The 13501-nt window shown below is 44.7% G+C and overlaps 1 protein-coding gene across 1 annotated transcript in view; it reads left to right on the top strand.

Moving 5' to 3' along the window:
* The first annotated feature begins 2885 nt into the window (after window positions 1-2885).
* The window catches only part of GCNT2 (glucosaminyl (N-acetyl) transferase 2 (I blood group)), a 28469-nt gene continuing 17853 nt past the window's right edge, over window positions 2886-13501 (top strand). The window contains 1 exon segment of the mRNA XM_053975164.1: window positions 2886-2945. Coding sequence (XP_053831139.1) covers window positions 2886-2945 — 60 coding nt within the window.

The raw sequence follows: 13501 nt of genomic DNA, 5'->3' as shown, positions 1-13501 counted from the left end.
TCACACTGAACCTGGCTAACCTGGAAAAGGCCCTCCTTTCCTGACACCCGTGCCTGCCTTTAGACAGATGGCCCCAGCTGTAGGCAATGTAGATGTAGGCCTACCCTGACTATATTTATGGATGGGTGGTTACCTTGCCTTCATTTCCCACCTGGAGAGCTTATTACTCCTTTCACCAGCTCTTCCACTGTAGCCTTCCTTGTCAGAGGTAAATCTGCTCCCTAAGGCAACCACACCAGAGGAAATTATCCCAAAATACTTCTCCCACCTGCTTCCCCCTGTCATTTCTTTTTTCGTTTCTACCCTTCCTTCATGCAGTATCAAGTTGCCCCACCAGAGTTTTTTATATGGCACACTGCTGAATTCAGGTAGCCAGCCTAAAAATAACCCTGAAGAAAAAATTAAGGTGTTGCTTAATTCAGGGGACTTGTCCTGTGTTAGGACTTAGGTCATCTACCTTGATGCCTGTTCCCCTGCTGGATATTGGCATGCCTTAACCCCTATCTAGTCTTGCATACTGTGGGCTGCATTGCAAAACCTAAGAACAAGCTGCTACTTAATCTTCTTTTAGACCCATTAAGGATCCCGAGCTTTGCTAACAGACTAGTCCTTATGAGGAACCTTCCCAAGAGTAAAAGCCTTTCCACATGTTCCTGGGAATCCTGCTCCTGGCCACACAACCAGTGGGGTGATACTCCTTTGCTTGCCTCAATTTTCTGCTCTCCCCTCGCAGAGAAAAATTGCTGCTTTATTTTACAAGGCCAGAGGTGTTGGTCACAAAATCTGCTGAGTGAGCGTGACGTCAAACTCATCCTGGGATCATAAGAAATTGATTTGTCGGGAAAGAGTTTCTATATTTTTCCCCTGTGACAGGGCCCATTGACTAAATAGGGGATATATCCTACTTGTGAGGGAGCACAGCGCTGACACTGCTCCTTTGGGGCTGTAAGCCCCAAATGCCTGCACTAATGGCCAACAACTGATGTGTTGGTTTGACCAGGTTTACAGGCTGTTGATTGTGTGTAAGAATTTAGAGCACGAACAAAAATTGTCCCATAAATGGGCTGGCTGCATTTTAAACTAAATTAGCCCCACAGTGAATGGCCTTCTTGACTGTATTACAGCATGACTGAGCCTGCACTGGGGATTGAAAGGCATTCATGTGGCTGGTTAAGAGCAACATTATTAAGATTATTATTGGGGGCTGGACCAGCCCCAAAAGGAATGCAATTATTCAAGACCTTTGAGATAGAATTATGTGTGACAGAAGAAACATAAGTGTGATGGCAGAGAGTATTTGGGCCTTTATGGCAAAGTAACTCACAAGCACAGGGCTTAGGGCTCTGACAGACGGGTTGTGATGAAGCTTGCTGTACTAGTTGAAGACGTTTCCATCTCCAGCCACTCACTCCAATAAAAAAGCTGGCACAAAGGAGTTGGTTCCTCAGCCTCAGTTGCTCTTGGTAGGATCTCAGCACCTCAGGCTGTGGTTTCACACCACGGAGAGTTTAATGACAATAGCAGCCTTAAGGGATTCACACCCTCTTCCTCAGACTCTTGACAACTTTTTGTCGACCTGCTGGACTGATTCAGTTTGTTACAGGAAAAGAAAAAGAAAAAAGAAAGAGGGAAATATTACTGTTCCCTTCAAATTTAAGCAGACCAAGGCCTGAAACTGCTTACAATCTGCTCCAATCTCTCCAGTCAGCTGAAGGCATAGGATGGGAACAGTCACCAATTTGGAAAACAGGGCCTTACCTTAAACTGCTGCCGAAGATGATTTTTTCCTGCCTCCCTTTCATTCCTGTGCCTGGAAAGTGGTTTCCTTGCAGCCTCTCGGAGGACGGGAGCGCTAGTCCTTGCAGGCAATCTCTCCTGGCTGGACTGTGTCCTGCAAGCAAGGAGACAGAAGGCATGTATGATATCGGAATGGAAGCAGCGTGGACAGCAGTGTTTGGAACAGCAGGAAATTTTGCTGATGTTTTCATCTCCGAGTTCGTCCCAGCCGGCTTACACGCGGCAGGAAAAAACTACCCCTTTGTAATGGGTGACTACCTACAATTTATTGGAACAGGGCTGTTGCTAAACACATGGAGTAGCGACGTATTAACACATTGTAAAAGGCTGTTTGATCACCATGGGATTCCAGATGAGCTAACAACAGAATATAAGCCATGATTGGCAAATGACTCATTTCAGCATTTCTCTTTGATGCAGCAGCTCAAGCAAGCCCTGTCTATGCACATTCAAATGAGTTCACTGAATAGTCATTGAGCCCGCCATGCCGTGCTTGCAAAGTAACTTTTTTTACGAAGTGTAAGTACAGATTTTAAGTATAAAAATTGGGCAGTTTCTAGCAAGCCTCGCCAATGCATGACTCCAGTCACTTCTGCCGACAACCCCTTCCGAAGCTTAAAAACTCGTCACCATATAGTACATTTCCGTGATTCGAACCCTCCAAGTGCGGGGGGCCTCAGAAATCACACCCCGTGGTTCGGGTATCTCCTTTCAGGTTGAAAATTACAGCCAAGGGTGTGACGTCCCAACGGGACGCTCTTCCCACGGGCTCGCCGCGGCAGTGCCCCCTCCTGCCTTTCGTTGTCCCATACCCCGTCCGTCTGCCGGCGCTGCGAGCCGTCCTCCTCCTCCTCTTCCCGCTGCGGGCTGCGATACTTTATCCAGCATTGCCATCCAGTGGCACCGGCGACAAACGACAGCGCAGCTTGCGGATGGGAGCGGGGACTTTCTGCACTTTAAGCGCGTTGTCCGGCGGGGATGAGGCTTGACAGGCTGGCCCGCACTGATGGCTGGATGGAGCAAGTCATTCATTTATTGCCAGCCTGCAACTGCCAGCTGCTGTTTGGTGCCAGCCGGTTGTAACCGGGATGTCGCGGAAAAGGCGTCGAACATTTAATATAGGCAGGGAATGGAGTACTGACTGGAAGGTACCTGGCCCCCTTCAGAGAATGCCTGCCAGTGAATCCTGCTTTTATTTGAAGTTTTCTGTTGTGTTCCGTTGGTGGTTTTTTTTTGGTTTTGTTTTTTTTTTTTTTTTTTTTGTTTTTTGTTTTGTTTTTTTTTGTTTTGTTTTGTTTTGTTTTGTTTTGTTTTTTGTTGCTGTTGTTTGGGGTTTTTTTGTTTGATTTTTTGGTTTTGGGTTTTTATTTTTTTGGTTTTTGTTTTGTGGGTTTTTTGTTTGTTTGTTTGTTTTTGGTTTCTTTTGTTTTTGTTTTGTTTTGTTTTGTTTTGTTTTGTTTTGTTTTGTTTTTGTTTTTCTCCCCCACCCGGTGTATATTTACAGTGCTTTAACAGTCAGAAGTCTGCTTTAGTATTCCCCTATGGATTGCAGAACTGAGTAGATTAAAAATGGTCACTCTAATTCACTCATCTAGCCATATTTCTTTTTCTTTTCTCTGAGATGTTGCTAGCCAGGTTGCTCCCCAAAACCTCAAGCATTATGTAACAGACACAGAAGACTACTGGTAAAAATTACCTGTGAAAATATGGGGTCAGTATTTTCCCAAGAAGACTTACAATATTTATATTGATCTAGTCTTTGGAACATATCTATCACCCACCCACTCTTCAGGGCATAGCCATGTGCCATTTCTTTCTGCCCAGAGAGAAATCCTCTGAATCAGAAGGGCTGCAAAGGACCAAAGCCCAATCCAAAGGAGGCATTGACAGCCATTTTTCCCTACTGTTTGAATGGCAGAAAACTGAAAACCGACTGCTTGTGTTTAAATTATAACATTTATCATCAGTCCTGGCAAATTTGGGAGGTACAAGATGACTGGAGGTTAGTCAATGAAAAGCCCGTCCCAGGAAGGGTTGGAAGGAGGATTGGAGGAAATACAGGCCTGTCAGCCTGTCCTTAGTGCTGGGAAAGGTGATTGGACAGATCATCTTCAGTGCAATCACATGGCAGACACAGGACAATCAGGGAATCAGGCCTAGTTAGCATGGGTTTATGAAAGGCAGGTCCTGCTCGACCAACCTGATCTCCTTTTATAACCAGGTGATCTGCCCAGTAGATGAGGGAAAGGTTGCAGATGTTATCTACCTGGACTTCCATGGCACAATTCTGGACAAGCTGGCAGCCCACAGCTTGCTTAGGAGCACTCTTTGCTGGGTTAAAATCTGTCTGGATGGTCACCCAGTGAGGTGGTGAATGGTGCCACATCCCCTTGATGGCCAGTCACTAGCGGGGTTTCCCCCAGCTCAGTACTGGGGACAGTTGTGTTTAATATCTTCATCCACGACCTGGATGAGGGGATTGAGTGTACCCTCAGTAAATTCATGGATGACACTTAGGTCAGCAGCAGTGTTGATCTGCTGAAAGGCAGGAAGGCTTTGCAGAAGATCTGGACAGGCTGGACTGACGGGTCAAGGCCTGAAATGAAGTTCAGGATAGCCAGGTGCCAGGTCTTGCACTTTGGCCACAACCCCACACAGCTCTACAGGATGGGGAACAGAAGTGGCTGGAAAGCTGCCCACTGGAAAAGGACCTGGGGATGCAGCTTGACAGTGCCTGTGCATGATCCAGCATGTGCCCAGGTGGTCAGGAAGGCCAGTGGCATCCTGGCCTGTATCAAGGACAGTGTGGCCTGCAGGACCAGGGCAGAGATTGTCCTGCAGGACAATCAGCACTGGTGAGGCCAACCTCAAATCCTATGTTCAGGTGTGGGCCCTTCACCACAAGGAAGACACTGAGGGGCTGGAGCTTGTCCAGACAAGGGCAGTGGAGATTAGAGAGTTGCATGAGGAGCAGCTGAGGGATCTGGGGATACTTAGCCTGGGGAAAAGGAGCACCTGGGGTGACTCTATCACTCTTTATAACTACCTGAAAGGAGGTTGACCTCTTCTCCCAGTTAACAAGTGACAGCTCAAGAGGAAATGACCTTAACTTAGGTAGGGTAGGTTCAGGTTGAACATCAGGAAGAATTTTTCCCCTAAAGAGGTGGTAAAGCATTGGAATAGGCTGCCCAGGGAAGTGGTGGAGTCACCATTCCTAAAGTCTTCAAGAACTGACTGGATGTGGCACTTAGTGCTATGGTTTAGTTGGCATAGTGGTGTTTAGTCAAAGGTTGGACTCAATGTTCTTGGGGGTCTTTTCCAATCTATTCTTTGAATATTTAATTCTATAGTAAGTAGTTGCATAAGAGGAGTCAAAAAGACTGTTTACTTTTTTTTGCAAAAGCTAGGTAAAAGGTGCAGCACAGAGGTTACCCTGCAAGACCCAATGCAACTGCTGGCCTCGCATCATGAGGCAGGTCCTGCTGCCACAGCAGAGCATATCACCACAAATCAGAAGGTGCTGGTTGGTGAACACCAGGGACAGACTGCCTGGGGACACCAGGGGCAGACTGCTTGGTGGCCTGCAACAGATTTGTCACAAAGAGCTGATAAAAAAACTGGGTGTCTATGCAACAGAAACCAGGGTAGACTATGTGATACTTAAGACCAGGCAGCCAGCAGGAAGAGGACTGCACTCCTGGTGTTCCCATGAAAGCAGTCAGGTCCCAGAAGAAATTGAGAATAAGCAGAAGCTTCAGCTAGCTCCCCAGATGGCTATGTAGTTTTCCATGTTGGTGTGGCAACAGTAGGACTGGCTGGAGGAAAAGAGAGTAAGAACCCACCTTTGCAAGAGAAAGGTAAGGCAGGGGGCCATCAAGCACATCATGATGTGTTTTAAGACTCAATCAAATAGGATGTAAAACACCACAAATTTTATTCTGTACACACAGTAGCATCACTAGAGCTTAGTCCCTGAGCAGGTTGGATATTAAATTGATCAAACTGGTAATGAAAGTGGGAATTGCTCCATCTCAGCTGACACAAGGCAGGTGACCTTATTAAAAAATATGCCAGTGTATTTAATGGGGTAGGGCAGGTTCTTGGGGAATTCATGATTAATGTGGCTATAACTCTGGAGATCCCATAGCTAATGCCCCTGGAAAAAGTCTTACTTCCGCTATAAGATGGCCCAGCTGAAATTTTTAATATGGTACTATGTGAATACAGGCACATAAATCCACCACTGTTGTCTGTCAGAGGTGCCAAGTTACTCCAGAACTGCTGTATTGATTAGAGGACATAATGGCCCCATGCTGGACGCAGCAAGCTGGGTGTGTAAGAAACCTCAGAGCCTGCTGAGGGGTGCAGTGTCTCTCTGTGCTCTGTTCAGGCTGACCACCAGGAACAACTCAGACTCCTGCACTGTTTAGTCACAACAGAAGACAGTGGGCTCATGTAATGTCCTGAGCAAGACCTGACTTGGAGAAATCTCAGAAGCTACTGACAACCAACAGCCTGGAGCAGGACAGTGGTTGCAGCTGAGCTCTGTGTGTGTGAAAAGGGTCTGAGAGTGAGAAAAGTAATTGTCTGTGCATCACTGAGATGGAGCAGGAACTCAGGAGGGTCATAACATCCCAGACTGGTATTGTGTCCCCAGCAGGTGCTGAGGCCTTTGGAAGAGCAAAGAAGATGTGCAAGCAAATGTGGCACTTTTTCTGGCACCCTTCCAGCCTACAACCATTTGTAGACCAGGATCTTCTGAGAAGGACATAACTGCCATGTATCCAAAAATGATTCTCTGTCATGAACTTGCCCAGACATGTAACAGAGCCCACAGAGGTGGAATAAGCTGGGGCTTAGGGATAAAGCTGCCTGTTTTCTTCTGATTGCTGTAGGTACAGGGAAAAGTGTACATTCTTTGAAAATAAGAAGTAGTATAGCAAAACTTAAACCTAAATAAAGGCTTGGGGTTCGGGCCAAGGAGCATTGTGTTGCTCAGTGTGAGTGACAGCCAAGAAGCTGTAAGTAGTTCCCAAACACGAATTGAGCTAAACTGGAAGAAAAGAAACAAACACTTGCAGAATTTCAACTGCAGAGTACAATTGTAATTCAAAGCAGGATCTAGACATGCTGCAAAATATAGGTTCCAGAAAACACCATGAAATAACCTGTCTCAGGACAAAAAACAGATGTTAGGACACCAGCTGCCAGGTGTGTATAGTAACTGGGCAATCCAGTAAGAAAACCTTGGCCTGGGAGAAGCTGTTCAGCAGGAAAGGACCAGACAAGACAAGGCTGTCTGCAGGAGCTGAGGAATGTGATGTTGTGCAAGCCAGGAGATTTCCAGTAGTTTTCTGGCCTCTTTGCCCCTTTATAACTGTCTTGGCAACTTTCCAGTGACCCAGTATGGGAAGACAAGATTGTCCCAGCTTCAGTAATGCTATCAGGGTCTGTCTTCAACCCCATGGGGAATGGTGATTGCAGCCACTCCCCTTCCCGTTAGACAGCCATAAAAGGTTTTTGTGTAAACAGTTGAACAAGGGACCAAAACATAAACACGAGCCTCCACCCTAAGCAAAAGCAAACAGGAAGGTGTTTGGTAATTTGAAACACTCAGGAGTGAAGTTCGAGGCTCTTGCTTAGCAGTTTTGGGTGTGCACTTATCAACAGCTCCAGAAGATAGCCAGGAAAAAGATGTGGAGATGATGTAAAAACTTGATAGAGCCTAAAGCAGGGCTCCTTCTAAAAAGGGTGATACAGGCTTCCATATGTCTGGAAGCAAAGATAGGGGGAAAAAATCCCCTCTTTTCACATTAGAACTGTGGTAACTTTTAGTGCAAGTTTGGGGCTCACACATTGTGAGGTGGAGGGCTCAGCAGCACAGGCTGCTTTGCCCAGACTCCTGGTTATGCAGTGAGGAGACGCTGGCACACAGTAAAGCCTCCAAAGGGAAAATGAGGCAACAGAAGAAGTTGAACATCTTAGGTTAAATCTTAAGAGAAAACTTTGGGCTACAAATAGTGAAGTTTCCACTGGTGGGAAGAAAACTGCAGCTATGCAGCACTGGTCAGCTTTCTTCCCTGACAGCCAGGGTTTGTACTTCTGCCAGTGGGTTCTCATTACCCACAAAGAACCTGGCAGGCTCTAACAGTCAAGGATTTCTAACATTATCTCCCGAGCAGACTTGCAGTGCAGTGTGATGGGGACGCTTTCAATCCTAAAGCCCTTTGGGAGATTCCAGAGCCCCAAAACCCAGGTGGAACCCTACTGATGGTGAGGAGAAAAATGCTTTTCCAAGGCAAGTCCTGGCTTGGTTTTCTACCTAAACCTACTGAAAAAACTCTCCTAGGTAGGAAGACATTAAGGACAGCAGATACCTACTAAAGCCCTCTGAAAAAGAATCCTGATAATTTTTGAAGGAAAAAAATGGAACAGTGATCAAGCTAATTTGTGTTATAATGAGAAAAGATATGAAATGTGAAATGGTTAAACTGTTAGACTTAGCATTTATTAAATTATTTTTCTTTATGCTTAGGATGAATCACAAAATATCACAAATGTTTTTTCTTCCTGAATGGTCCGGGACTATCCCGATTTTAACCAAACTGCAATGTTAACAGCATTTAGCAAAGATCATGAGCATATTTCTAAATGATGACAAACTTCTTTTGTTATTTTTGCCAAGTGTAATAGGATCCCCAGCCCAGCTACAACTAAGTTATGGTACTGTAATATAGACCATCATAGGAAAGAAAGCAGGAAAAGACCTAGAAAATCACCAGATTGAACCAGTATGACCTGTAAAACTGCTGAAAAAGCTACGCCTAACCTGCCAATGAAAACCATCATCAGGAAAATTCCAGCCTCTCCAGACAATCTAATCCACATTTAACTGTTTATCACTACAAAGCTTCCATTATGGCTGATCTTCACCTCTTCTGATGCTATCTAAGATGATTAGTTCTTGTCCTATGCACAGAGAACAGAGAGAATCAGCTACTCCCTTCCTGTTTGAACCAGAATTTGCTTCTGGTTTACCTTTTTTACATATTTGATGACTTCCTGTCCCCCCCCCCCAGTATTTTTTTTTTTAAATTCCATAATAAACATATATATTTTTCAGTCATTCTTGACAGTAGGTGTTTCCTAGATCCCTATGAGTTCTCTGCTCATGTTGTACCTGGCAACAAATTATACTGTCAGAATAAAGAGCATGATAATGCTACATGTTTAGTGGAGGCATTAAAAATAATAACAGTGATCTGATCCATATCTCTGTTCTCTCTGACACAGCCAGTCACCTGTACCAGCAGCCAGGGCTGTGGTCAGACTTGCTTGGTAGAGCAGGTGAGTCCCAACCTGCAGATGGAGTTGCTTTACTCCTCTAGCTGCTAACCTGCAGCTGGGAGCAGCTGGGAGCAGACCCTTGGCCATGCAGGCGCCAGGCTTCAGGGACACTGCCCTGGTCTGTCACCTCTCTGAGGGTCTAACACCATCTGCCTCACTTCATACACTGAGGGGAACAACTTGGGTTCACGTTCATTAAGCTAGGAAGTGCCCAAATGTCTGCAAAACCCATTGTAAGCTGCCTTGGGACACTCCTCCAGGGCAAATAGTAGCTGCACATGTATATTTGTACTTTGCCGTACACTAATGTGTGTATTAATCTGCAGTGAGAAAACAGATCCCTATCCATGCTGACTACACCAGTGTCAGCTATATAATCTAGTCATATTTACCCAAGAAAACCAGCTTCACCACCACGGCCTACCTGTCCTCTATTAGGACGTGTTTAATTATGTCTTGCTTTCCCTGTGCAGGAGGATAAATGAGCAGGGAAGAGGATGCTGCGCTGTTGCTCCTGAGCAGGTGATGAGGAGTAGTTTGCACAGAGGTGAGTACATGTCCCTGTTGGAAATTAATTGGAGAAGGGAGCTGTCGAGTGCTCTGCTTTGGAGCAGTAGTAAGTCTGACTTGCAGAATGTGCTCTGCTAGGAGGCTAGGCAGCTTACCTATTCCCAAAACCTTTGTACTGAAAGTCTGCTGCAAATGCAGACAAGCAGCGAAGCTCCTGCAGGGTAAGAGGCTCTGTGTCTGGAGCTCCAGACAGCAGCAAGACAAAGGCGGATGAGATGGATGCATTGTCTGGCCCCTGCTGTTTGTGCAGACAGATGTGCTCACTGACTGTGTGCAATTAGATTACCCCATGGTTTTGCTGGACCACGTGAGCTGAGCTAACACTTGCCTCAATGTGTCATTCCATCTCTCCTCCTGTTTGCTGCCTGTGCTGCTGCATTGTGACTGTCCGGTGTCAGTGTGCCCACCTGGGAACTTCTGCTTCAGGTAGGATTGAATTTTCTTCTCTTTCAACAGTCAGATTATGGCTCTTTGGGAAGTGCAGGAATGGCAGGGACTGCTATGAGCAAGGAAAAAGGGAAGGCAGAGGAGAGATAGGAATAAATGTTGACTGCTTTTATGCTCAGATTCTGCTTTCACTTCCGTGTGCTGACAGCTTCCAACCTTCCAGCTCAGGCAGGGCATGTGAGTAAGGCACGTGTTAGAGAAGACCCCTGCCAGGCAGGGCTGCTCCAAGGGGAGAGTTTTAGAGAGACCATGCACACTGTAGGACGTCCCAAACCAACATAAGACCAAAGCAGTTTCATTTCATTCAGTTCAGAAGGTGTGAGGGATGAAGAGATCCTTTACTTGGGCACAAAACAGCAATCTGTGGCTACATGCACTTCCTAACCAGAAAAACCATACTAAGGAAAAATTGTTTGCTCCCTACAGGCTCACTGTGAATTTAACAGTGGTGCCAGTTTGAACTGACAGCTTTGCATGAGAGGGCCAGGAAAAGGAATATCATGGTACAGATGGTTTTGTCTTCACAACAGAATAAAAAATGCCAAGTGACTTGAAGTAAACATGCAATGCATCACAATCGTCACTACTGACTGAGGCCAAACAGGAACTCAAAACCAATGTGCAAAACCTGTGCATCTTGATTTTTAATTAGATAACAAATTAGCTGAAACCAATTACCTATATTTGTTAAGGCCAGGAGCAGTTTACTGAGTACTAACCCTATTCCTAATATAATATCCTCATTGTCTGGAAAAGTCTATTCCCATTCATCCACAGGGAAGACATTTCACTCCCCAGTCCTACTGGGCAGTATGTTTCCACTACAGGAGCCACACCAAAAACTCCTCTCAAGCTAAATGAAATTTGCTTAAAAGCAGGTCCAGGGAACAATAGGAAGAAGTAGCACTGCAAATCTCAGCAGCAGTTTTAGTTCTGCCAGTACAGAACCCTTTTACACAGCCTATTTGTTAAATTTCATGGTAAATTCAATAATCTATTATTTTTTTGTCCCGTAACTCTGTTCTTGCATCCAGAATATGCAGTGGTCCAATACAATGTACAACAGAAGAAGCCAGGACCTTCGTGGTGTTCCCTCACACCTTGCTGGTGATAGATGCCATAATATGGTTCAAATGTACATCTAGATTTGGCTGCTCCTTGCATCTGAACTTCGGATGAGTCTGTAAATCAACAGCACCAATACCTGAAAAACACTTTTTCCATTGAGGTGGCTCAGGTGACTTATACACTTTTTTTTGTTTGTTTGTTTGTTTGACTGGCTTTGGTTTAGTTTTCTTGGTTTGTTTTTTTTTTGGTTTGTGTGTTGGCTTTTTTTTTCTGGGGTGGAGAGCGTTAGTTTGTTTTGGTGATTTTTGCCCATAATTCAAGCATGGGTCTATTTCACACAGAGCAGCATAAGGCAGAACTAGTGCTAAAAAAGAAACCCAAAAAAGTACCTCAAAACACCAAAGGTTTTGACAGCTTGATTTCCCTCAGCAATCATTTACATGTATGTTTTCAGGTATCTAAATATTAACTGTGCCAGAGAATCAAGGCACTGGGATTAAGAAGTAGCACCAAGCATGCAGCCTTCTTTCCTCCAAGGCTATTGGTACCAAAGGATCATAGTGACTCTGGATTTCTGCAAAGGTGTTGCAGCTATGTCTGTGCAAGAAAAAAAAAATTCCCAAACCAACAACAAAACACACCAAGGAAAAATTAAATCTTGCATTGCACTCCTGTGAAGAGCAGACTCGTCTCATTTTCTGCATGTAGCTTTACTTGTTTCATATGGACCATGCTAGTAATGCAGGCTTCAACAACTAAGAATCTCCTTTCATATATGTATATAATGTATATATTTTGAGATCCTAGAGGCTTTCCTAGCTGTGTAGCAGATTACACTGTTTTAAATATTACTGCAGTTTTAAAAGATCTGACGGTTTCCAAGACATCCAAATGCCTTGAAAAATCTCAGCCTTTGTACTTCAGAAAAGCTACCTGTGCTCTATGCCCTCATCTGAGACCCCTCTCAATGAAACCCTGACTCCTTCAGGAATGCTGGCACCTTTCCCCTTGTTTTTCTCCTTCCACAACCTCCTAACTCCGGCTGGATGGAGGTCTCATGTTAAGACTATGGCAGAATGGGAGAAATGGTGTTTCAGCCAGCTGACCCAGTGAAGAGATGGGAAGGCTATGAACTCCACAGTCTGTGGAATGCACAGAGGACAGCAAGAGGCTGCTGGCCTTATAGTTACCAGCTGTCATGGCAATTTGCTTTTCTGAAGTGGCAGACAGGAGAGTGGTATTTGTTCCTGCATGTAATTCAGTGTAACAATCAAATTAGGAATGAGTTGGAAGCAGGTCTGCTCTCCCTAGGACAGCATTCACCAGTGACTGAGCTGGGACATGTTTTCCCCCCATGGTGGTGTTTGCTGCGCATTTCATTGCTAAACTTGGGCAGTAGTCTCAGCTCAGGATCTGTGCATCTTTAACAAGTTGTACTTTTGGCCTGCAGCAGCATTTCTTCCTCTGTAGTCCACTCAGAACATTTACTGGCAAAATCTCAGATAAACTGGTTTTGCCTCAGCATTGCTTCACATTGGAGCAAAAGAATGTGATGTTGAGAAAAGTTTGCATGCCCCAAACATGCTGTGTCATGGCAGGAGATCCACATTAACAGACTCACAGCTGGAACAAAGAGACTTACCAAGGATTTCACTTTAGTCACAGCTATGTCAAGCTCTCATTGCATGGGCATGTTATACCAGATGCATACACAGTTCTTTGAAATACAAATGTCTCATCAGAAAGCCTAGGGTTAGTTTAAATAGTTTAAATAGCAGGTTTTGCTAACCCAGATCCTTGTGATGGATGTAAGCCTGGTGCTCATCACAAGTCATCCATGACTCTTAGTAGAAACTGTTTGTCAGATTTCAAATTTGTAAATGAAAATGTTGCTGAAAAAAACTGATGGCTGTGACATAACTCTATGCAGGGGCAAAAAAATTCTCCTGATTTTTATATGTGAGTGTTGATGGCCTTGCATGGGAAATGAAGAATAGAGAAGACAGAAATATTGAGGTGGAAGATGGATGAGTGGTTCTTCTTCATCCTGTGTTCTTTGGCTGAAAAATTGTATGTATTGAACTGGGCTTCTGATTATTGCCTTTTAGAAATTGTATTTATCCAGAATATCAAAGGGCAGAAAGGCCACAATAGTTTGTACATATGCTTGATCTAGTAGTGTAATTGTCACTGAGACATATTGAAGTAGTATTTATTTCATGTTACAAGTCTTTCACAGTTCAGAAGCAGTGATGACTGACACATTGGGGTG

This window comes from Vidua macroura, chromosome 1 (assembly GCF_024509145.1).
Source record: "Vidua macroura isolate BioBank_ID:100142 chromosome 1, ASM2450914v1, whole genome shotgun sequence".
Classification (NCBI taxonomy): domain Eukaryota; kingdom Metazoa; phylum Chordata; class Aves; order Passeriformes; family Viduidae; genus Vidua; species Vidua macroura.
The sequence above is the reverse complement of the archived record's forward strand: the minus strand, read 5'-3'. Positions and strand labels throughout refer to the sequence as shown.